This window comes from Bombina bombina, chromosome 4, assembly GCF_027579735.1.
Source record: "Bombina bombina isolate aBomBom1 chromosome 4, aBomBom1.pri, whole genome shotgun sequence".
Taxonomy (NCBI): domain Eukaryota; kingdom Metazoa; phylum Chordata; class Amphibia; order Anura; family Bombinatoridae; genus Bombina; species Bombina bombina.
The window spans coordinates 71,766,524-71,793,469 of NC_069502.1; the positions used below are offsets into that span (position 1 = coordinate 71,766,524).

Consider the following 26,946-nt stretch of genomic DNA (forward strand, 5'->3'; position numbering starts at 1 on the left):
ATGTATTATTAATGGGTGTAGACTTTTAGTTGAAAGGAAATGGTCTGAATATTTCTTTATAAGGATAGCATGTTAGCGCTGCAGAATCTGTTGGTGCTCTACAAATAACTGCTAATAATAATAATAATGCATGAATGTGAAAAATGTTTTAGGAGACATCAAAATAATCTGAAACACAATTATTTAAATACTGTTTTTATAGTAGTTATAGTACAGATTTTTCAGATAAAAATAAAAACGCTATTCGCAAGCAAATAATTTATTTATTAATTTAGATATGAACTAATATAGAATATTTGATTATAAAACTATAAGTCATTCAGTTAATATAACTAATTAGTTACATTATAAAATTTGTATTAAATGACATAATCAGGAATGACTAACTGCTAATTTAAATTGATTATGTGTATCTCACACACAGCATGTACGGCAACAAGTACCAGACCCCGGAAGCAGAAAATCCTTATAGTTTTGAGGCTACAGATGCAGAGTGAACGTCTTCCAGCCATTTGATCAGGATTTTGTTAAGTGCAGCCGGCCTGCAAAATTAAATAAAACAAAAAAAATGTTTTAACTTTGTTTTAAAGTTTTTATTAAATTACCAACACAAATACTATATAGAAGCAACTTCATTTATTGTTTCACCAAGTTAGGTAAATCTGGCAAACAGTTCTATTGTGATTGTCTTGCTGGCATGTTATTTGAATGACCACCTAGAAATCATAAAATATACTTTTTTGTAAAATTAATATTTATTGATAAAGTACCAATATATTGTGCAGCACAATTAGGTACAGGATTACAGAGTAATATTATCGAAAAGACTATAATCACAAATGATAAAGGGAAGAGGGCCACTTGTTCACTGCATGACAGATGGGCTTGGGAGCTTACATTCTAGAGCTGAGCTCCCCAACTACCGCTTGAGGGCTACATCAGGCCTTCCAAAGCTTTTGTTTGGCCCTCAGCATCACAGGGGTAAAAACAGACAAAAAAGAGGTTCTAAACTACTTGTTAGTTAAACACCTCCCTCTAATCATGGGTGCCACCATTTTGGAAACTGAGTTACACTGCAGGTATCTTAAAGGTATGGTCTAGTTAAGATTAAACTTTTATGATTCAGATAGAGCATACATTTTTTTTTAATGAGGCAGAAAAAAGTAAAATATCTTCACATTTCATTTATGTAAAACTATTTGATTGCCAAGATACAAAATAAATAAAATCTACATGAGCAAAAGACATAAAGCAAATCCTGGCTCCCACCTTATTTTAACTATTAAGGTATGGAAATATGCGACAAGATAAATCATGTTACAATCGATTTGCATGAACTTCGTACGTTAATCTTTTACTGTTAATCTCTTTGATTTCCTTAATACATTGTTTTAATAGTGAGAAAAAGGAAAAACAAAACAAAATAGCAAAGCAAAAAAAAATAAAAAAACAACAAAAATCCAACAACTAAATTGAAATTCAATTACACTAGACAAAGTAAAAAAAACAACTATTACTTTTTTTCTCTTCCCTCCTCCCCTTTTCTCTGTTCCCTTTCTCTTCCTCCCCCCCCTTTTTGGGGGTAAGGAATGGGGGGGTTCTTTGCGCCTTTCTTCCCTTTGAAAAAAAACCAGTATAGAATTGTTCTCTCTATCTGTCCTCTCCAATGATTATATCGATTATCATGATCCTGTCTCTTAATCTTTCTCTCGTTACTTTCTCTGCCCCCTAACCCATCTCCCTATTTTCTACTCCTTCCTATCACCTAAGAGCTTACCCTTATTCTGATAGTCTTTTGGATGAAAGTAAACTTTCTAATATCACAAATAAAAAAAAAATCCCCACTTCCTCTTCCTTTTATTTATAAAAATAATAAACAAACAAACAAACCAAAATCCCCTCTCTCTCTTCCCCTCCCTCTAAATACATGTCCATTCTCCTCTTAACCTCTCATATCCTGTTTGTGTGAAAGGTTTTAGCAGCTGCTTTTGAGTCTCTATTTCAAAATATTAATGAACATTTCCCACTTTTAAAAAAAGTTCTTTACTTGGATTTCTGGATTAAATTGCAAATGTATTTTTTCTATTTGTATTCATAATTTAATTTAATTAATTAGATGTTTTGATTGCATTTCTTTTTTAGATTTCCATTCTTTCAGGATAGGTTTCCTACTAATGAGGATAACCATGTTCAAGAACCAACAGTCCTTATTCTCTTCTGCGTAGCTGATTAAAAAAATAACTTTTAGATTGTTAAATTGAATCTTTCTTTCTCATTTGTCTGCCTCACACAAATAAAGTTATTAATGCTCTTATCACCTTTATATCTTTTTTTTTTTTCAGAAGTAGGGGAACTGTTTGAAGTGTGTAAAGAAGTTTGGGGAAACTCACCATCTTTATTAAACTGATCCTTCCATTTAGATTAAGTGGTAGGTTTTTCCACCTCACTAATTCTTCCACAAATTGTTTAACTAACGGAGTATACTTTAATTCGACCATCTTTTAGGGTCTGATGAAATTTTGATCCCTAAATATTATAAGCAATCCCCTTGCATTTGATTTTTGTTGTCTAGTCTTAGTAATTATGATTTAGAGGCATTTATTATATATCCTAAAAATGTGCCAAATCCCTTTATTATTTTGAAAAATTGTCTATAAATAGTATTAAATCGTCTGCATATTACCAGTTTTATTTCTGTTTCTCCAAATTTAATGCCCTTGATCTCCTTTCTTAATACTACTGCTAGTGGTTCAATAGCAAGGTTGAATAGTATTGGTGACATTCAGCAACCTTGTCTCGGGCCTCTTCCTAGTTCAAATGTTGCTGTCTGATATGAGTTCATAATCAAGGAAGCAATCAGGTTAGTATAAATTAGTCTAATAATTTGTAATATATTTCCATTGAATCAGAATTTTTCCATTGAGTTAAATAAATTACTCCAAATTATGGATGCTTTTAAGCTTCTAGTAAGAGTATTGCTTTATCTGTTTCCTTGTTTTTTACCTTCCTTCTTTTTGTTCTTGGTTAGCTATTACTAAAAATATTTTTCTCAAGTTATTTGTTATAGTTAGGCCCTTAATAAAACCTGACTTATCTTTATGTATAATAGATGGTAAAACAGATTCGATCCTATGTGCCATAATCTTTGTCAAAATCTGGTATTTGGAATTTAGCAAGGATATTGGCCTATATGATTCCATTAATTCAGGGTCTTTATTTGGTTTTAGTAATAAAATTATTTTGGATTCTGCTAAATATTTTGATTCCTCGTTCAGTCGTCGGCCGGAATGGATGCTCCGCGTCGGAGGAGCGAAGAAAGAAGATTGAAGATGCCGCTTGATGGAAGATGCTGCCGGATGGAAGAAGACTTTGCTGCCGCTTGGATAAAGACATCGCCCGGATCGGATGAGGAGTTCGGCCCGGTTGGGTGAAGACAAGGTAAGGAGATCTTCAGGGGGGTAGTATTAGGTTTTTTTAAGGGGGGTTTGGGTGGGTTTAGAATAGGGGTATGTGGGTGGTGGGTTGTAATGTTGGGGGGGGGGTGTTGTGTTCTTTTTTTTTACAGGCAAAAGAGCTGTTAACTTGGGGTAAATACCCCGCAAAAAGCCCTTTTAAGGGCTGGTACAGAGCTGGGTATTGTATAATTTAGAATAGGGTAGGGAATTTTTTATTTTGGGGGGCTTTATTATTTTATTAGGGGGCTTAGAATAGGTGTAATTATCTTAAAATTGCTGTCATCTTTTTTTTTTTTGTAATTTAGTGTTTGTTTTTGTAATTTAGTTTAATTTATTTAATTGTATTTTTAGATAGATATTTGTAGTTTATTTAATTTATTAATAGTGTAGGTGTATTTGTAACTTAGGTTAGGATTTATTTTACAGGTAATTGGGTAATTATTTTAACTAGGTAGCTATTAAATAGTTAATAACTATTTAATAGCTATTATACCTAGTTAAAATAATTAACAATTTACCTGTAAAATAAATATAAGCCCTAACATAGCTACAATGTAATTATTAATTATATTGTAGCTATCTTAGGGTTTATTTTATAGGTAAATATTTAGATTTAAATAGGAATATTTTAGTTTATAATATGAATTAGATTTATTTAATAAGAATTTAGTTAGGGGTGTTAGGGTTAGATAGAGTTAATATAAATACTATAGTAACTATATTAACTATATTAACCCTAATATAATTAGGGTTAATATAGTTAATATATATAATGTAATAACTATATTAACTATAATATACTTAGGGTTAATATAGATAATATAGCTGGCGGCGGGGTAGGTAGATTAAATTAGGGGTTAATAATTTTAATATAGATGGCGGCGGTGTATGGGGCTTACATTAGGGGTTAATACTATTAATATAGGTGGCGGCGGTGTAGGGAGGGCAGGTTATAGGGCAAAAGAGCTGTTTACTTTGGGGCAAAGCCCCGCAAAAGGCCCTTTTAAGGGCTGGTAATAGAGCTTATTACTTTAGGGATATTAGATTAGGGGTTAATAATATTAATATAGCTGGCGGCGGTATAGGGAGATTAGATTAGGGGTTAATAATTTTTATATAGGTGGCGGCGGTGTAAGGGGTCAGATTAGGGGATAGATAAGGTAGATGGCGGCGGTGTAAGGGGTTCACATTAGGGGATAGATAAGGTAGATGGCGGTGGTTTTAGGGGTTCACATTAGGGGATAGATCAGTTAGATGGTGGCGGTTTTAGGGGCTCACAGTAGGGGGTTAGTTTATGTAGATGGCGGCGGGGTCCGGGAGCGGCGGTTTAGGGGTTAATAACTTTATTAGGGATTGCGGCGGGGGATCGCGGTTGACAGGTAGATAGACATTGCGCATGCGTTAGGTTTTATTTAGCAGATCGCGGGTGACAGCTAGATAGACATTGCGCATGCGTTAGGTGTTAGGTTTATTTAGCAGCTAGTTTAGGGAGTTACGGGGCTCCAATAGTCAGCGTAAGGCTTCTTACGGCTGCTTTTTGTGGCGAGGTGAAAATGGAGTAAGATTTCTCCATTTTCGCCACGTAAGTCCTTACGCTGTATATTGGATACCAAACTGCGCTGGTTTGGTATACCTGTCTATGGCCCAAAAAACTACGGGCGACGCCAGAAATATACGCGCGTAACTTCTAAGTTACGCCGTATATAGGATACCAAACCAGCGCAAATATTGGCGTCGCCCGCTTTTGCGGGCGACGATTTTTATCGGATCGGGACCCTGATCTGATATTGTGATTGGAAGTCTATTTGTTGTCTGATTTTAAGAACATGTCAATTCTGGAGTATGTTTTATATGCTTTGATAAACATGTATACTTTCTTGCTATTGATGAATTCTCCATGTATCATTTAGCTTAAGATGATAAATAATATTTTTCATAATTTTAACTTCTTTAGTATTATGTTTATTAGTTGGTTTTATATTAATATTTGTATATGTTAATCGTGATCTATCTAATATTAGATTGTGCACCAAGTAAAAAGTCCCCAGCTACTATAAGTTTTTTTATTGGTATGTTCCAATCAAATATTTTGAATACCCTCCCAAAATCGGATATCTCTATTATTCGGGTCATATATATTACAAATGATATAGTCTATACCTTGTATTTTTATCTATGTCAATATATATCTTTATTCCTCATCTACTATACAATTTCCTATTTTGTACTCCAAGTTCTCACTTAACAAAATGAATACACCTTGCTTTCTTTTAGTACTGCAAGGAGTATATATTACTTAAGATCTACCATAAGATACGCCGTAGATATCTTTATTGGTGCGAATCCAACTCATGGAGTAGAGTTAGGATTCCCACGATTCTGTCCTTTCTTCAAGAAGGATTGGAGAAAGGAGGACCAGGTAGCCGCGCCTTACAAATCTGATCCATAGAGGCCTTGTTCTTAAAGGCCCAAGAGGAAGCCACTGCTCTATTGAAATGAGCCGTTATGATCTCAGGAGGACGATGTCCTGCTATCTCGTAAGCTAAACGGATGACACTCCTTAACCAAAATGATAGGGAAGTCGAAGTAGCCTTCTGCCCCTTACGCTTCCCTGAATAGACAACAAACAAAGAGGAAGATTGTCTAAACTCTTAGTAGCCAGAAGATAGAACTTCAAGGCACGAACCACATCCAAATTGTGAAGTAAGCATTCCTTCGATGAAGAAGGATTAGGACAGAAGGAACCACAATTTCCTGATTGATGTTGCGATTTAACACAACCGTAGGAAGAAAACCTAATTTAGTACGTAAAATCTTCATGAAAAATCAGATAACGGGGAACACATTGTAAATCAGAGATCTCAGAAATTCTGTGCGCAGAGGCAATAGTCAATAAAAAGAGAACCTTCCAAGATAATTTCATTTCAACGGAATGCAGAGGCTCAAATGGAACCTGTTGCAAAACCCTAAGAACAAGATTTAAGCTCCAAGGAGGAGCCCCAGATCTAAACACAGGTCTGATCCTAATCAAGGCCTTAACAAAGGACTGCTCGTCTGGAAGCTCAGAAAGTCTCTTGTGCACCTAACAAGACGAAAGGCAAAGAATGACTGGGGTAATGAGGAAGTGGGAGGGATATTTAAGCCTTTGGCTGGGGTGTCTTTGTCTCCTCCTGGTGGCCAGGTGTTGTATTTCCCAACAGTAAGGAATGAAGCCATGTACTCTCCCTATCTTAGGAAAGAAAGCTATTTTTTTATACAAGCCCAGTGAGTGTAGTATCTTCCTGGAAAACTATATATATATATTATATATAACATATTTAAATTAGCACCACCGGTATAATATATATGAGAGTAGTCACAAAATTTAATGTTCCCAAAACTAGAGATACATTACTAAAGGTGCACGGTAGTGGTGATAATAGGAATTAATAATACAAACAGAAAAAAAGAGACCACTATTATCCAGCACTAGACTATAGCTCTATCATAAAGCACCCCACATTAAAACAGAAACGCAGGAGAGAGAGATATATTAGCCCTCAGCCAAGGTATATTGAAAATGTATTATAACAATAGACAATATATATATATCTACTGCCAGTGAGCAACAGAAACATATCAGTAAATGACATATACTGTACATAATCATATGGTTCATACATCAATTATATTGTTCCAAGCTTTGACAGAGTCACAACTTTGCGGCAATCTTAAAAAGGTGACCATACACTGGATACTCCACTTCGGAACAACGAAATGAAGCATACATGAATAAAGGTAACACAGTGATAAACCAAAGTTAACTGTAATATGCCTTAAGAAGACAGGAAACACAGCATTGCTTGAAAATCAACAGCGATAAAGGTAATACAGCTGTTTGTTACTTATCATGTATCCTTTGTTGAAGGATTAAAGTTTCGTCTGACTGGTTCCAATATTGGAAGGTATGATGGACTGCCTATAATTAGTGGAGAATATGGTTGCCAAGAAGTGTTTGGGATAATACCGCTACATTTATGTCTTTGGATTACAAATACATATTATATGCTGTGGTCTGATATATCATATAATAATGGTGCGTTGCGGACTCTAATTGTTTCTTGGTTGGACATATTGATATTTGATCGCTTGATATTGAGATTAAGTGTACCAAGAATAATATTGCCCAATATTGATCTATTTCTTTTGGAACAATAGAATTTATGTATGAACCATATGATTATGTATATGTCATTTACTGATATGTTTCTGTTACTCACTGGCAGTAGATATATATATATATATATTGTGTATTGTTATAATACATTTTCAATATACCTTGGCTGAGGGCTAATATATCTCTCTCTCCTGCGTTTCTGTTTTAATGTGGAGTGCTTTATGATAGAGCTATCGTCTAGTGCTGGATAATAGTGGCCTCTTTTTTTCTTTTTGTATTAACATATATATATATATATATATATATATATATATATATATATATATATATATATATATATATATATATATATATATATATATATACAGGGTGTGCATCTTAGGGTGAAGATCGTAGGTATCATTAGGTACTGTGACTATTCCAGTAATTGTTCTACCTTTTAGATGAAGTGTACTGTGAGTGTCATATTATCAAGCACATTATATAAATCACAAAATATAAATCAGTCCCAAGTCTTAATAGACTGATTTATTCCTTGGCTGTAATAATATCCTTGGATACATTTTTGTTCACCATCTTTATAAACACGTTAGGCTTATGTGCTATGTGTAGAGATAAACTACCTAAGAGTTAAGCAGGAATAGTAAAGATTTAGGATCCTTTCACCTGACTACTGAGATTTCAGGACAAGGGGCAAATGTCTGCTCATCTGAATGGGTTCAGAACTGAATGCTGATACAATTATTTATATATTGTTTTTGTGTTTTGAACGATCAGAACCTCATAAGGGTTAATGAAAGTTGACAAACCAAAGAAAGGTATAGATACTTAAAGGGACATGAAACCCAAAATGTTTCTTTCATGAATAAGGTAGAACATACCATTTTAAACAACTTTCCAATTTACTTCTATTATCTAATTTGCTTTATTCGGTTTGTATCCTTTGTTGAAAAGCATATCTAGATAAGCTCAGGAGCTTAGAGCTAGCTGCTAATTGGTGGCTGAACTTGTATGCCCATTTTCATTGGCTTACAAATGTGCTCAGCAAGCTCCCAGGAGTACATTGCTGCTTCTTCGATAAAATATCCCAAGAGAATGAAGCCAAATTGATAACAGAAGTAAATGGGAAAGTTGCTTAAAAATGTATAATCTATCTGAATCATGAAAAAAAAAAAAAATTTATGCTTACCTGATAAATTTCTTTCTTTTGCGATGTACCGAGTCCACGGATTCATCCTTACTTGTGGGATATTATCCATCCTAACAGGAAGAGGCAAATAGAGCACCACAGCAGAGCTGTCTATATAGCTCCTCCCTTAACTCCACCCCCAGTCATTCTAACGAAGGCCAAGGAAGAAAAAGGAGAAACTATAAGGTGCAGAGGTGACTGAAGTTTTCAATAAAAAATACTATCTGTCTTGAATAGACAGGGCGGGCCGTGGACTCGGTACATCGCAAAAGAAAGAAATTTATCAGGTAAGCATAAATTTTGTTTTCTTTTGCAAGATGTACCGAGTCCACGGATTCATCCTTACTTGTGGGAGACCAATACCAAAGCTTTAGGACACGGATGAAGGAAGGGACAAGACAGGAACCTAAACGGAAGGCACCACTGCTTGCAAAACCTTTCCCCCAAAAATAGCCTCCGAAGAAGCAAAAGTATCAAATTTGTAAAATTTGGAAAAGGTATGAAGCGAAGACCAAGTCGCAGCCTTACAAATCTGTTCAACAGAAGCATCATTTTTAAAAGCCCATGTGGAAGCCACCGCCCTAGTAGAGTGAGCAGTAATTCTTTCAGGAGGCTGCTGTCCAGCAGTCTCGTAAGCCAAACGGATGATGCTTTTCAGCCAAAAGGAAAGAGAGGTAGCCTTTTGACCCCTACGTTTCCCAGAATAGAAGACAAACAAAGAAGATGATTGACGAAAATCTTTGGATGCCTGCAAATAGAACTTCAAAGCACGAACCACGTCCAAGTTGTGCAATAAACGTTCCTTCTTAGAAGAAGGATTAGGACACAGAGAAGGAACAACAATCTCCTGATTGATATTCCTGTTAGTAACCACCTTAGGGAGGAACCCAGGTTTGGTACGCAAGATCACCTTATCAGCATGGAAAACAAGATAAGGCGAGTCACATTGTAATGCAGATAATTCAGAAACCCTTCGAGCTGAAGAGATAGCAACTAGAAACAGAACTTTCCAAGATAGAATTTTAATATCTATGGAATGCATGGGTTTAAAAGGAACCCCCTGAAGAACATTAAGAACTAAATTTAGACTCCAAGGCGGAGCAACAGGTTTAAACACAGGCTTGATTCTAACTAAAGCCTGACAAAAAGCCCGAACGTCTGAGACATCTGCCAGACGCTTGTGTAATAGAATGGACAGAGCAGATATCTGTCCTTTTAAGGAACTTGCTGACAATCCTTTCTCCAATCCTTCTTGAAGAAAGGACAAAATCCTAGGAATCCTGATCTTACTCCATGAGTAGCCTTTGGATTCGCACAAACAAAGATATGTACGCCATATCTTATGATAGATTTTCCTGGTGACAGGCTTTCGAGCCTGAATCAAGGTATCTATGACCGACTCAGAGAAACCCCACTTTGATAAAATCAAACGTTCAATCTCCAAGCAGTCAGTTGCAGAGAAATTAGATTTGGCTGCTTGAACGGACCTTGAATCAGAAGGTCCTGTCGCAGTGGCAGAGTCCATGGTGGCAGAAATGACATGTCCACCAAGTCTGCATACCAAGTCCTGAGTGGCCACGCAGGCGCTATCAAAATCACTGAAGCTCTCTCCTGTTTGATTCTGGCAACCAGACGCGGAAGGAGAGGGAAAAGTGGAAACACATAAGCCAGGTTTAACGACCAGGGTACTGCTAGAGCATCTATCAGTACTGCCTGAGGATCCCTGGATCTGGAACCGTAACAAGGAAGTTTGGTGTTCTGAGGAGACGCCATCAGATCCAATTCTGGTGTGCCCCATAGCTGAACCAGTTGAGCAAACACCTCCGGATGGAGCTCCCACTCCCCCGGATGAAAAGTCTGACGACTAAGAAAATCTGCTTCCCAGTTCTCCACTCCTGGGATATGGATTGCTGATAGATGGCAAGAGTGAGTCTCTGCCCATCGAATAATTTTGGTAACCTCTATCATCGCTAGAGAACTCTTTGTTCCCCCCTGATGATTGACATATGCTACAGTCGTGATATTGTCAGACTGGAATCTTATGAATCTGGCCGACGCAAGCTGAGGCCATGCCTGAAGCGCGTTGAATATCACTCTTAATTCCAGAATATTTATCGGTAGGAGGGCCTCCTCCTGAGTCCACAAACCCTGAGCTTTCAGGGAATTCCAGACTGCACCCCAGCCCAGTAGGCTGGCGTCCGTCGTCACTATAACCCACGCTGGCCTGCGGAAACACATTTCCCGGGACAGGTGAACTTGTGACAGCCACCAAAGAAGAGAGTCTCTGGTCTCTTGATCCAGAGTTATCTGAGGAGATAAATCTGCGTAATCCCCATTCCACTGTTTGAGCATGCATAGTTGCAGTGGTCTGAGATGAAAGCGAGCAAACGGAACTATGTCCATTGCCGCTACCATAAGTCCGATTACCTCAATACACTGAGCCACTTACGGCCGAGGAATGGAATGAAGAGCTTGGCAGGTAGTTAAAATCTTTGATTTTCTGACCTCCGTCAGAAAAATTTTCATGTCCACCGAATCTATCAGAGTTCCTAGGAATGGAACTCTTGTGAGAGGAATAAGAGAACTCTTTTTCACGTTCACCTTCCACCCATGAGATCTTAGAAAGGCCAAAACTAAGTCCGTGTGAGACTTGGCTAGTTGGAAAGTCGACGCTTGAATTAGGATGTCGTCTAGATAAGGCACCACTGCTATGTCCCGCAGCCTTAGAACCGCCAGAAGGGACCCTAGCACCTTTGTGAAGATTCTTGGCGCCGTTGCCAATCCGAAGGGAAGGGCCACAAACTGGTAATGCCTGTCCAAAAAGGCAAACCTGAGGAACTGGTGATGATCTTTGTGGATAGGAATGTGTAGATACGCATCCTTTAAGTCCACGGTGGTCATATATTGACCCTCCTGGATCATTGGCAAAATAGTCCGAATGGTCTCCATCTTGAAGGAGTTTGTTTAGGATCTTGAGATCTAAAATTGGTCTGAAGGTTCCCTCTTTTTTGGGAACCACAAACAGATTGGAGTAAAACCCCTGCCCCCGTTCTTTTTCCGGAACTGGGCAGATCACTCCCATGGTAAATAGGTCTTCTACACAGCGTAAGAACGCCTCTCTTTTTGTCTGGTTTACAGACAATTGAGAAAGATGGAATCTCCCCCTTGGAGGAGAATCTTTGAAATCTAGAAGATACCCCTGGGTTACAATTTCTACGGCCCAGGAGTCCTGAACGTCTATTGCCCAGGCCTGAGCAAAGAGAGAGAGTCTGCCCCCTACTAGATCCGGTCCTGGATCGGGGGCTACCCCTTCATGCTGTCTTAGTGGCAGCAACAGGATTTTTGGCCTGTTTACCCTTGTTCCAAGCCTGGTTAGGTCTCCAGGTTGGCTTGGATTGAGCAAAGTTCCCCTCTTGCTGTGCAGCAGGGGAAGAGGAAGCGGGACCACCCTTAAAGTTTCGAAAGGAACGAAAATTATTTGTTTGGTCCTTGTCTTATTTGACTTATCTTGAGGGAGGGCATGACCCTTCCCCCCAGTGATGTCTGAAATGATCTCTTTCAGTGCAGGCCCGAATAGGGTCTTATCTTTGAAAGGGATGGTCAAAAGCTTAGATTTTAATGACACATCAGCCGACTAGGCCTTAAGCCATAACGCTCTACGCGCTAAAATGGCAAAACCTGAATTCTTTGCCGCTAATTTAGCGAGATAAAAAGCGGCGTCTGAAATAAAAGAATTAGCTAGTTTAAGAGCCTTAATTCTGTCCAGAATATCATCTAGTGGGGTCTCCACCTGAAGAGCCTCCACTAGAGCCTCAAACCAAAAGGCAGCTGCAGTGGTTACAGGAACAATGCACGCTATAGGTTGAAGAAGAAAACCTTGATGAACAAAAATTTTCTTTAGGAGACCCTCTAATTTTTTATCCATAGGATCTATGAAAGCACAACTGTCTTCAATAGGTATAGTTGTACGCTTAGCCAGAGTAGAAATAGCTCCCTCCACCTTAGGGACCGTCTGCCATGAGTCCCGCATGGTGTCAGATATGGGAAACATCTTCTTAAAAACAGGAGGGGGAGCTAACGGAATACCTGGTCTATCCCACTCCTTAGTAACAATGTCCGAAATCCTCTTAGGAACCGGAAAAACATCAGTGTAAACAGGAAAATCTAAATATCTGTCCATTTTACACAATTTCTCTGGAACTACAATAGGGTAACAATCATCCAGAGTCGCTAAAACCTCCCTGAGCAATAAACGGAGGTGTTCTAGCTTAAATTTAAATGCCCTCATATCTGAATCTGTCTGAGGGAAAATCCTTCCTGAATCAGAAATCTCTCCCTCAGAACATTGTGAGGGAATATCGGATACGGCTACTAAAGCGTCAGACGGCTCAGCATTTGTTCTTAACCCAGAGCTACTGCGCTTCCCTTGCAACCCTGGCAGTTTAGATAAAACCTCTGTGAGGGTAGTATTCATAACTGAGGCCATATCTTGCAAAGTGAAAGAATTAGACGCACTAGAAGTACGGGCGTTACTGGTTGTGACACTTGGGGAGAACTGGATAGCAAAACCTGATTTCCTTCTGTCTGAGAATCATCCAATGCCAAACTCTTATAAGTCAAAATATGCTGTTTGCAATTTATAGACATATCAGTACAAGTGGGACACATTCTAAGAGGGGGTTCCACAATGGCTTCTAAACAAATTGAGCAATGAGTTTCCTCAATGTCAGACATGTTGAAAAAGCTAGTAATTAGACAAGCAAGCTTGGAAAAACCCTTTATTTAATGAAAAAAAACACAATTTTCAAAAACGGTACTGTGCCTTTAAGAGAAAAAAAGGCATACACAAACTGAAAAAACTGCTTAAAATTACTACAAACTTTTCGAAATTTTTACAGTATAGCCATCAAGCTTTAGAAAGATTGCACCACAAGTATTAAGGTAATTAACCCTCAAATGAAAAAAACGGATTGAAAAGTATTTAAAACCCAGTAAAACCCTTGTCAGCACCCAGCCACAGCTCTGCTGCGGCGCCTACCTGCCCTCAAGGATCAAGAATGTGGAAATAAAGCTTTGATTAACCCCTTAGAAGTGCACCAGGACCCTCTGTTGTAGCTTGCTGCTTGCCTATGCAAAACAAATGCGCAACTGAGGCGCGAAAATAGGCCTCGCCCCTCTCACTCGATGTTGCTGGGGCCTACACATAAATCTACTTTGAGCCATGTGGGTTAGAAAAAACCCCAAATAAGCCAAGTGAACCCTCCAAAATAGAAGTCCCAAGATGAAATAAACATAGTACTCCCAGACACACAAACGTTTGTCCCAATAAAACATACAAACTGAGTGCCCTTAAGATTAGCCCTATATGCAAGCTAGTAATACCCCATCTAATACTAGGATTACTGCTTCCCCTTCCCCTAATGGGGAAGGGTAAGCAGTAATCCTAGTATTAGATGGGGTATTACTAGCTTGCATATAGGCCTTGCATATAGCCTTTCTGTAGTTATCCAAGTCTCTGCAGAAAATAATGACTGAACATACCTCATTGCTGTATAGCAAGAAATCGTTCCTCACACTGAAGTTTTCCTGTACTCCTCAGCTTCTGTGGGAACAGCAGTGGACCTTAGTTACAAATGCTAAGATCATCATCCTCCAGGCAGAAATCTTCATCTATGTCCTGCCTGAGAGTAAATAGTATAACACCGGTACCATTTAAAAATAACAAACTCTTGATTGAAGATAAAATAAAACTAACAGTTTATCACCTCTTTCACTTTACCCTTCCTGCTTAGAGCTGGCAAAGAGAATGACTGGGGGTGGAGTTAAGGGAGGAGCTATATAGACAGCTCTGCTGTGGTGCTCTCTTTGCCACTTGCTGTTAGGAAGGATAATATCCCACAAGTAAGGATGAATCCGTGGACTCGGTACATCTTGCAAAAGAAAATTGGGTTACATGTGCCTTTAAGTGTTCAATTCCAACAGAGAATGTTAATAACCTATATTGAGATTCAGACAATTTTAAACAACTTTTCAATTTACTTCTATTATCTAATTTGCGCCATTTTGCTTAAAAGCATACCTAGGTAGGTTTAGGAGCAGCAATGCACTACTGGGAGCTAGCTGCCGATTGGTGGCTGCACATATATGCTTCTTGTCATTGGCTTATGTAATGAGTTCAGCTAGCTCCCAATAGTGCAGTGCTGCTCCTTCAAAAAAGGATACCAAGAGAATGAAGCAAATTTGATAGCAGTAAATAGGAAAGTTGTTTAAAATTGTATTATTTATCTGAGCCATGAAAAAACATAATTTATGTAAGAACTTACCTGATAAATTCATTTCTTTCATATTAGCAAGAGTCCATGAGCTAGTGACGTATGGGATATACATTCCTACCAGGAGGGGCAAAGTTTCCCAAACCTCAAAATGCCTATAAATACACCCCTCACCACACCCACAAATCAGTTTAACGTATAGCCAAGAAGTGGGGTGATAAGAAAAAAGTGCGAAAGCATAAAAAATAAGGAATTGGAATAATTGTGCTTTATACAAAAAAAATCGTAACCACCACAAAAATGGGTGGGCCTCATGGACTCTTGCTAATATGAAAGAAATGAATTTATCAGGTAAGTTCTTACATAAATTATGTTTTCTTTCATGTAATTAGCAAGACTCCATGAGCTAGTGACGTATGGGATAATGACTACCCAAGATGTGGATCTTCCATGCAAGAGTCACTAGAGAGGGAGGGATAAAATAAAGACAGCCAATTCCGCTGAAAAAAATCCACACCCAAAAATGAAAAAAGCTGAAATTATAAGCAAAAGAATCAAACTGAAACAGCTGCCTGAAGTACTTTTCTACCAAAAACTGCTTCAGAAGAAGAAAACACATCAAAATGGTAGAATTTAGTAAAAGTATGCAAAGAAGTGGCTGCTTTGCAAATCTGATCAACCGAAGCTTCATTCCTAAACGCCCAGGAAGTAGAAACTGACCTAGTAGAATGAGCTGTAATCCTTTGAGGCGGAGTTTTACCCAAATCGACATAAGCATGATGAATCAAAGATTTTAACCAAGATGCCAAAGAAATGGCAGAAGCCTTCTGACCTTTCCTAGAACCGGAAAAGATAACAAATAGACTAGAAGTCTTTCGGAAATCCTTAGTAGCTTCAACATAATATTTCAAAGCTCTAACTACATCCAAAGAATGCAACGACTTTTCCTTAGAATTCTTAGGCGAATTTCCGGAGGGAGGAGCTGTGCTGTGCAGCACACACGCTGGAGTTGGCGTCTGCACGGAACACTGCCATTACAATTCTCTCCCCATGCTGTTTTCTCCCGTTGTTGGTGCAGCTTGCATCCTAGGGAGAGGGGATGACTACACCTAAGCCCCAGCAGGAAAATTCGCTAGAGTCACACTATTTGGCTCCCTGGACAGAGCCACGACTTTGCTGCCTAAAGTCTATTGCTGAGACTGGCATTGTTTGGAAATTGTTCTACCGCTACTGTTTGTCCCCCGCTGTCAGTATGGGCTCCCACTAAGAGACCGGGGCTTCGTTGTAAGCCTGAGTGTTGGGAGGCTGAATTGGGGCTCTTTTTGGTTAGTCGGCGTCTGACGGAGGGCAATAAGTACTCGTTGAGGGGCCCCTTGACCTCCTAGAGTACCGGAGTTATTGTATCCCCTCTTGGCTACAGCTGGACTTGGAAAGTTAGTCCCCCGCAGACGGCGGCGGTGTCAGAAGTGTTCGGAGACCAGTGCCCAATCAGAAAAACCGGATAAGCCGAGCCCTCCTAGCTATCCAACCAGGAAACGGAGGTGTGCCGGAGCTATCGTCACAGCAGAAACGGATGGTTCACAGTGTGCCAGCTGCATCTTGGTGAGGAGAGCGGGTGAATACTGCAATCTACAGGAATTCCCTAAGCTGCTTGTAGTCCCCTCAAGACCAAGGCACAGAGACTGTGAGTTTTTTCACCTGCCACCTTATAACTTTTGATCTTTGTTGGTTTTTCCTATCTGCGGTGGCTTGGAGAAGGGGTGGTGTTACCGCAGCCATAAAATAGGAAGAAGGAACTTTCCTGTTCTATGTATGTAAGAATGATGGTATATTAGGTCAAAGTACCCGGCATGTCATACCGCTGCATTATTTGAATAATCTGAACTCTGCAAAACAAACCCTGTATCCTATATATTGAGAAGGGTAAAACAGTATCCCTGCAGCTTCATTAGAGAGGAGAAAATGGACTCTCTCTAGTACTATATATCTCATACCCAGAAACAATTTATCTAGGGTCTCTGATGGCTCAGTAATATATGTATTTGGATGTGCATAGGATATTAGTGTATTTTGTTGATGCTCCTATCAGTTAATTGATATATGATTTTAGCCTGTCATCCAGAGAAGTGCTAAATAATTTCACATGTTATGCTTTACTGATTACCTTATTACTCTATAAATAACCTGTTTAGTATCTGGTGATCATTATAAGGGAAGGGAAAGTTCACTCTAATATGTATATGGCGAATTCTCTTTTCTCTCTCCCCAAATAAAAATCACAGGAGGCCAGAATATCCTAGCTGGAAAACCTTTAAGAGGGCCTTGAGAAGCTATAAATTGTTCAAATGTGTATAATCTTATAAACTGTTTGTCAAATTTTTGAGCATCTATCTAACTGGTTAAAAGAGTAAGGAAAAACTTTATATGTCTATGTGATTGCAGGCTCTATCTAATCACTATAAGGGGAAAAAAAGAAGGGAAAGAAGGGGAAAAAAGAAAAAGGAGAGAAAAGGAAGAAAAGGATATTTATATATAGATTTTCACGGTATTTAATAACAGAGAAAAGGGGAAAGAGGGTAGTATAGAATAAATTTGTCTCACGTGGTTTTAAGCCATACATTTTGCACGTTTGTTTAGCTTGGCTTCAGCCCAGCAGAGTATGTGAGGGGTGACCCTTGCATTTGTGTTTCTTTATTTATTATATTCACGTAATTTTTTTTATTTTTTTGGCACAATTTGAATGGAAAAATTTATCACTCAGGGGAAATCTAATTCTCCTAAAATGCCTGTGAAAACAAAAGACAAGAAAAATAAAACAATAGATACCAGTACAGATAGCACTATGGAAACTAGTAGGCCCACTTTTGATTCTCAAGATCTTATAGCTAAAATCTCAGAAATCTTTTCACCTCAATTTGAAGCAATTAAAAAAGAGCTTGGCTCAATTTCTTCTGAAATAGGGTTATTATCCTCTGAAGTAAGGCAGTTCTCTGCAAGGTTAACAGAAGCAGAGTCTAGGATCTCTGATATAGAAGACCAGACCCATAGGCTGGTCGACATATCACAAAGACAAGAATCTAAAATTAAAAATATGCAGCTACGCGCCTGGAGGATCTCGAGGATCGCTCCAGGCGTAACAATATTAGACTGGTGGGGCTCCCTGAATCATTAGAATATGAAGACTTAATAAAATTCACGTCCACAACATTACCGCTAGCACTTGGTATGCCCCCTCACTTGCTACCCCTCACTATTGAGCGTGCTCATAGACTAGGCCCCAAGAAGCCCGCTGTAGATGGAGTCATAAAAAGTAGAGTCTGTTTATTCAAACTCTTGAGATTCCAAGACAAAGTTGACTTATTGAAATTGTTCAAAAAATCAGATCCATTAATCTTTGGAAATAGCAGATTATTATTATTCCAGGACTTCTCTTTTGAGACCTCGTCCAAAAGAAGATTAATGGCCCCTCTCTGCACCCAATTAATAAATAAGGGGTTAAAAGCTCACATGGTATATCCTGCCAGAATCATAGTAGAGGATCAGGGTATTAGACATATATTTGACGAGGCTGCAGAAGTAAAAAAATACATTGAGAGTAGCTAATCCTAGAAAGCGGATTAGGGAAAGAAACTAGGGGGTACACTTCACGTCGCAATGTTTAATAGTAGCCTCTCAATGTTAGATATAGCAAGCAAAGTTGTTATTCTTATGTTTTATTTTTTTTTTATATATACAATTTATTGGTTCCTTTTTTTTTTTTTTTTTTTTTTTTTTTTTTTCTCTCTCCGCCGTTCCCTCCTCCCGGTCCGCGCCGCCCCCTCAGGTCATCCCGATTGGGCTGACCCTTTTAAAGTGGCTATTTAGCCTGTTTTTAGATGGTGGAAGGGATTAAGATTCTATCCTGGAATATAGGTGGGATAGCTTCCCCCATTAAACGCAAAGTAGTTATCAAAACTCTAGCAAAGCATAAACCTGATGTTGTTCTCCTTCAGGAGACACATCTTAACGAGCAAGAAGCGTCTAAATTAAAGATAAAATGGGTAGGGGAAGTAATCTCTACTACGGGGTTGTTTAGAAAATGTGGGGTTGCCATTCTCTTCCACAAAGGGCTGGACTATAAGATAGACAAGGTAGAAGTAGACCCGGCTGCGAGATATATTATTATTCAAGTCTATATAAAGAACATTAAATTTGTACTGTGTAATGTCTATGCGCCAAATAAATTCTCTAGAGAATTCTGGGAGAGTATAAAAATTAAATTATTTCCTTCTATCTCTGAAAATTTAATATTAGGGGGTGACTTTAATGCAACCCTATGCCCTGCTTCAGATAGATTATCTAATAAAAATAGAGCAGCCTATGAAAAAAACGCAAAATATCTATCTCAGTTTTGTGCTAAGCTCAACTTAGTAGATGTATGGCGTGTAAAAAACCCGGATAAACAGGTCTTTTCCTGTGAGTCTAAAGCACATGGCACTTTCTCTAGAATCGACTTTCTCCTAATTACAGAGAAACTCTCCACTCAGAAACTAGAGACAGGAATCGGAGAGATTATCATATCAGATCACGCGATTATCTCTGTATCTCTCCTTACCTGTCTTAAAAAGAGGACTCAAATGCCTAGTTTTTACTTCCCCAGATATCTGTATACAAACCCCAAATTCGTCAACTTTCTAAGATCCCTGTGGCGGCGATACTATTCCGATAATTTAAGTTACTTTAATAAACCGGAAATTTTCTGGGAAGCATTTAAAGCGGTTATGCGGGGGGAAATACAGACCTATGTTGGCATAGCAAAGAAAAAGAGTAGAGCACGAGAAACACAAATTGGGAATAAAGTAAGGAACTCATATAGGAATTTTTGCTTAAATCGTACTTCGGGAAATTGGAAAAAGTACCAAGATTTCAGGAAGGAAAGAGATTTGTTTTTAAAACAAAAAGTATTAGAAGAGGAAGCAAAGATAAATCTCCTCTTTAAAGGAGTTCATGGCTCTTCTGCAAAATATCTGGCCAGGCTCACCAAAGTTAGGAAAAAGAAAAATGCTATTTTCGCAATTCAAACTACTAAGGGAAGATTTACGGAGTCCAACGAGATTATGGAGGCCTTTTTTGATTACTATCAACAACTTTATTCTAGAGCTGAAATTAATAATGAGAATCAAGATACTTTTTGGTCTAGGATAAATACTCCCCAATTATGTATTGAGGATTTAATGTTGATTAATGCCCCGATCACATCTGATGAAATTAGAAAAGCCATAGATCACCTAAAATTGAACAAGGCTCCGGGACCAGATGGGCTCCCTGCGGAGTTATATAAATGTATTGGGGAGGTTATACTTCCAATATTAGAAAAACTTTTTAATTTCTATTACAGCTCAAATAAGACTATCTCTAGTTATTTTTCGGCGGCAAATATCTCTCTTATTTTAAAGAAAGGTAAAAATCCCGAGGATCCGGCTTCTTATAGGCCGATCTCTGTTTTGAATATAGACTACAAGATTTTGATGGCTATTATCTCTTCTAGACTATCTACATGTCTACATAAAATTATTCATCCAGATCAAACAGGTTTCATGGTAGCTAGGAATCCGGTTAAAAATATCCGTAAACTGATTAACTTTCTAGACTATGCCTGGAATGTGGATAAGATTAGGAAGACACCACTCTGGCAAGATGTTGCCATTCTTTCTCTGGACGCGGTTAAAGCTTTTGATTCGATTGTGTGGGAGTATCTATTCAGGGCGATGGAGAAGTTTGGTTTTAAAGGGGAATTTTTACAATTTATTCTTCGTTTATATCATAATCCAATTTCCTTTCTTCTTATTAATGGATCTCTATCTCCCAGAATAATATTACAGAGAGGCACCAGGCAAGGTTGCCCGTTGTCTCCACTGCTCTTTAATATTGCGTTGGAGCCCCTCGCGATAAGATTGAGAGATGTCCTGATAGGAGTCCCATTTGGTGTACAGCGTCTTAAAATACTGCTCTACGCAGATGATGTGTTAATCTTTTTAGCCAATACTCAGCAGTCTATCTCTATAATTCTTAAAGTGTTACAAATTTTTAGTTCTTTCTCGGGTTATAAGATAAACCTAGAGAAGAGTGAATTAATGTGTATAAATAATTCCCAATTAGCAGAACTTAATACTCCATTCAAACTGGTTGAAGTTATTAAGTATCTAGGCTTAACTCTACATAAAAACCCGAAACTCTGGTATAAAGCCAACTTTGAGCCACTTTTCAAAAAAATAGGAATGGATTTGCTTCTCTGGAGCACTTTTCCTTTGTCTATCACTGCCAGAGTTAACTTAATAAAATCAATTATTTTTCCACGGCTGCTATACCCTCTTCAGAATCTTCCTTTATTTCTTTTGAATAAAGATGTTAAGCTTTTTAATACTCAAATTTCTAAATTCATTTGGAATAATAAAAGGTCTCGAATCGCGCTCTCAAGACTAATGCAAAATCGTGACTCTGCAGGACTGGCCCTTCCTAATCTTAAATTGTATAACCTGGCTGCGATGGTTAAAACGGCAATAGACTGGCTTTCCGGTACTAACCTGGTCTCATCAGAAGAGATAGAAAATCAACTGACTATTCCATTCGCGTTAAAAGCTTTATTACATTCTCCAGTTCAGAGGCTCCCGCAGAATGTCAGCTGTCTTGTCTCAATTAGAAATGTAGTCTCTGCTTGGCAAAAGTTTTGCGCAATTCTTGATATAGATTACTCTTTTTCTGAATGGCTCCCGATTGCAAATAACCCAAATTTTTTGCCAGGTCTATATCAAAAAGTTTTCAAAGACTGGGCTGATAAAGGTTTACACTATGCAAAACAGTTATTTGACGAGAATGACCAATTACTAGTGGCGGACGCTATGTTTAACAAATATGATCTACCTAGATCTAATTTATTTGCTTACTTTCAAATCCGACATTTTATTTCATCACAAAACTGGTCTCCTTCTTCTTTTTCCGCTTGGTCGGATATTAAACTATTGGTACAAAGATTTGTTGCAGGGAATTCGTCGATATCCCTGATGTATGATATTATGCTGAATAAGCAGAGTCTCCTAGTTAGGGACATCATTTGTAAGTCCTGGCTACCTCTTATCCCTTCGGTTAACCATGATAAAATTACTCAGAGTTTTGACTCTTTACGTAAGTGTAAAGTCCCGATATCTTGGAATGAATCCCATATGAAACTGATCAATAATTTCTATCTCTCACCGTGGAAAATCTCTAGATTTTATCCGACTTCGGATAGTGTATGTCCCCGATGCTCACATAAGAGGGCAGATATGATACACATGTTTTGGACATGTCCTATGGTAAGACAACTGTGGTTAAAGATTATTTTCTGGTTCAATAAATTCTATAAAACTACAATTGGATTATCTGCGGAAGATGTTTTTTTTCTAACTCCCTCACAAGAGACTGTTGAGGATAACACGATAAATAGTTTGAATACTATTATCTTGACTGTTAGATACTCAATACTTAAAAATTGGAAAGCTAGTCGGGTACCTGGATTAGCCATGGTTTTTAGAATACTTCAAGATCAAATTGTCTTTGAAACATTTCATCTTTATGAAGCATCGGAGAGGCGAATCAAGAAGTTCCTTTTGAAATGGACGCCAGTTATTCTTTCTTATCCATATCCACTGCAAAAGCGGATTCTTTCTTCTTTCTTAACATCGGTGAGTTTTGCGGAACTAACCCTACTTAATGTTTTTCCACATACCTGGATTGATAACTCGGTAGGCGATCCCTAGCCGTTGGTGATCTGGGGGGGATGGCGTGGCGGCGGGGGTAGGGACGGAGTGAGAATTATCTACCTACAAATATTTTTTTTTTTTTTTTTTTTTCTTTTCTAGCTTTTTTTTTTTTTTTTTGACCTCTGTATTTCTTTATATCGAGAAGGAAGGAAAGGGGAAGGGCAACGGTGTAAGAAAGGAATATGATAAGGGTTGTAGGAAATGTCCCTAAGCAAAACTTACACCTGGTTAGATTTACAGGTATATATAATAGAAGTGTGCAAGAACACTTAGTATAAGTAGGTATGATTTTGACTCTTCTGCTAATTTATAGATTGGAATTGGTATTTGATAAATACCTATTTTTCGTCAACATGGTATATGTTTTATGTTATATGTTTTAGCTGCTCTTGGATGTATTAGTTACATTATCATATGGAGCTGCGTCTCCAGATAAGATGCCTGTAATGTTTTCCGTTGATTTTCTTCTTTGGTATTATGTTTCATTCTGTTTTTTCTTTTTCTTTTTATATGCATTAAATCAATAAATAAAGAAAAAATGATTTAAAAAAAAAAAAAAAGAATTCTTAGGATTAGGATACAATGAAGGAACCACAATTTCTCTACTGATGTTGTTAGAATTCACAACCTTAGGTAAAAATTTAAAAGAAGTTCGCAACACCGCCTTATCCTGATGAAAAATCAGAAAAGGAGACTCACAAGAAAGAGCAGATAATTCAGAAACTCTTCTAGCAGAAGAGATGGCCAAAAGAAACAAAACTTTCCAAGAAAGTAATTTAATGTCCAGCGAATGCATAGGTTCAAACGGAGGAGCTTGAAGAGCCCCCAGAACCAAATCCAAACTCCAAGGAGGAGAAATTGACTTAATAACAGGTTTTATACGAACCAAAGCTTGTACAAAACGATGAATATCAGGAAGACTAGCAAACTTTCTGTGAAAAAGAACAGAAAGAGCAGAGATTTGTCCTTTCAAGGAACTTGCAGACAAACCTTTATCCAAACCATCCTGAAGAAACTGTAAAATTCTAGGAATTCTAAAAGAATGCCAAGAAAAATGATGAGAAAAACACCAAGAAATGTAAATCTTCCAGACTCGATAATATATCTTCCTAGATACAGATTTACGAGCCTGTAACATAGTATTAATCACAGAGTCAGAGAAACCTCTATGACTGAGAATCAAGCGTTCAATCTCCATACCTTCAAATATAAGGATTTGAGATCCTGTTGGAAAAAAGGACCTTGCGATAGAAGGTCTGGTCTTAATGGAAGAGTCCACGGTTGGCAAGTGGCCATCCGGACAAGATCCGCATACCAAAACCTGTGAGGCCATGCTGGAGCCACCAGCAGAACAAACGAGCACTCCTTTAGAATCTTGGAAATCACTCTTGGAAGAAGAACTAGAGGCGGAAAGATATAGGCAGGATGATACTTCCAAGGAAGTGACAATGCATCCACTGCCTCCGCTTGAGGATCCCTGGATCTGGACAGATACCTGGGAAGCTTCTTGTTTAGATGAGAAGCCATCAGATCTATTTCTGGAAGTCCCCACATTTTAACAATCTGAAGAAATACCTCTGGGTGAAGAGACCATTCGCCCGGATGTAACGTTTGGCGACTGAGATAATCCGCTTCCCAATTGTCTATACCTGGGATATGAACCGCAGAAATTAGACAGGAGCTGGATTCCACCCATACCAGTATTCGAGATACTTCTTTCATAGCCAGAGGACTGTGAGTCCCTCCTTGATGATTGACATATGCCACGGTTGTGACATTGTCCGTCTGAAAACAAATGAACGACTCTCTCTTTAGAAGAGGCCATGACTGAAGAGCTCTGAAAATTGCACGGAGTTCCAAAATGTTGATTGGTAATCTCACCTCCTGAGATTCCCAAAACCCTTGTGCTGTCAGAGACCCCCAAACAGCTCCCCAACCTGTCAGACTTGCATCTGTTGAAATCACAGTCCAGGTCGGAAGAACAAAAGAAGCCCCCTGAACTAAACGATGGTGGTCTGTCCACCACGTCAGAGAGTGTCGTACAATCGGTTTTAAAGATATTAATTGAGATATCTTTGTATAATCCCTGCACCACTGGTTCAGCATACAGAGCTGAAGAGGTCGCATGTGAAAACGAGCAAAGGGGATCGCGTCCGATGCAGCAGTCATAAGACCTAGAATTTCCATGCATAAGGCTACCGAAGGGAATGATTGAGACTGAAGGTTTCGACAAGTTGAAACCAATTTTAGACGTCTCTTGTCTGTCAGAGACAGAGTCATGGACACTGAATCTATCTGGAAACCTAAAAAGGTTACCCTCGTCTGAGGAATCAATGAACTTTTTGGTAAATTGATCCTCCAACCATGTTCTCGAAGAAACAATACAAGTCGATTCGTATGAGATTCTGCTAAATGTGAAGACTGAGCAAGTACCAAGATATCGTCCAAATAAGGAAATACCACAATACCCTGTTCTCTGATTACAGAGAGAAGGGCACCGAGAACCTTTGTAAAAATCCTTGGAGCTGTTGCTAGGCCAAACGGCAGAGCCACAAACTGGTAATGCTTGTCTAGGAAAGAGAATCTCAGAAACTGATAGTGATCTGGATGAATCGGAATATGCAGATATGCATCCTGTAAATCTATTGTGGACATATAATGCCCTTGCTGAACAAAAGGCAGAATAGTCCTTATAGTTACCATTTTGAATGTTGGTATCCTTACATAATGATTCAATATTTTTAAATCCAGAACTGGTCTGAAGGAATTCTCCTTCTTTGGTACAATGAAAAGATTTGAGTAAAACCCCAGCCCCTGTTCCAGAACTGGAACTGGCATAATTACTCCAGCCAACTCTAGATCTGAAACACATTTCAGAAATGCTTGAGCCTTCACTGGATTTACTGGGACACGGGAAAGAAAAAATCTTCTTGCAGGAGGCCTTATCTTGAAGCCTATTCTGTACCCTTGTGAAACAATGTTCTGAATCCAAAGATTGTGAATCGAATTGATCCAAATTTCTTTGAAAAATTGTAATCTGTCCCCTACCAGCTGAGCTGGAATGAGGGCCGCACCTTCATGTTGACTTGGGAGCTGGCTTTGGCTTTCTAAAAGGCTTGGATTTATTCCAGACTGGAGATGGTTTCCAAACTGATACTGCTCCTGTAGGGGAAGGATCAGGCTTTTGTTCCTTATTGTGACGAAAGGAACAAAAACGATTAGTAGACCTAAATTTACCTTTAGATTTTTTATCCTGTGGTAAAAAAGTTCCTTTCCCCCCAGTAACAGTTGAAATAATAGAATTCAACTGTGAACCAAATAATTTATTACCCTGGAAAGAAAGGGAAAGCAAAGTTGACTTAAAAGACATATCAGCATTCCAAGTTTTAAGCCATAAAGCTCTTCTAGCTAAAATAGCTAGATACATATACCTGACATCAACCCTAATGATATCAAAGATGGCATCACAAATAAAATTATTAGCATGTTGAAGAAGATTAACAATGCTATGAGAATTATGATCTGATACTTGTTGCGCTAAAGCTTCCAACCAAAACGTTGAAGCTGCAGCAACATCCGCTAAAGATATAGCAGGTCTAAGAAGATTACCTGAACATAAGTAAGCTTTTCTTAGAAAGGATTCAATTTTCCTATCTAAAGGATCCTTAAAGGAAGTACTATCTGCCGTAGGAATAGTAGTACGTTTAGCAAGAGTAGAGATAGCCCCATCAACCTTAGGGATTTTGTCCCAAAACTCTAATCTGTCAGATGGCACAGGATATAATTGCTTAAAACGTTTAGAAGGAGTGAATGAATTACCCAAATTATTCCATTCCCTGGAAATTACTTCAGAAATAGCATCAGGGACAGGAAAAACTTCTGGAATAACTACAGGAGATTTAAAAACCTTATTTAAACGTTTAGATTTAGTATCAAGAGGCCCAGATTCCTCTATCTCTAATGCAATTAAGACTTCTTTAAGTAAAGAACGAATAAATTCAATTTTTAATAAATATGAAGATTTATCAGCATCAACCTCTGAAACTGAATCCTCTGAAACAGAGGAAACATTATCAGAATCAGAATGATGATGTTC

At 38.3% G+C, this 26,946-nt stretch overlaps 1 protein-coding gene across 1 annotated transcript in view; it reads right to left on the minus strand.

Moving 5' to 3' along the window:
• Positions 1 to 243: 243 nt before the first annotated feature.
• EPHX2 (epoxide hydrolase 2) overlaps positions 244 to 26,946 on the minus strand; it is a 422,238-nt gene continuing 395,535 nt past the window's right edge. The window contains exon 19 of the mRNA XM_053709506.1: positions 244 to 542. Within this exon, the coding sequence (XP_053565481.1) occupies positions 467 to 542 (76 nt within the window). The 3' untranslated portion in view covers positions 244 to 466. The remainder of the gene's footprint in view (positions 543 to 26,946) is intronic.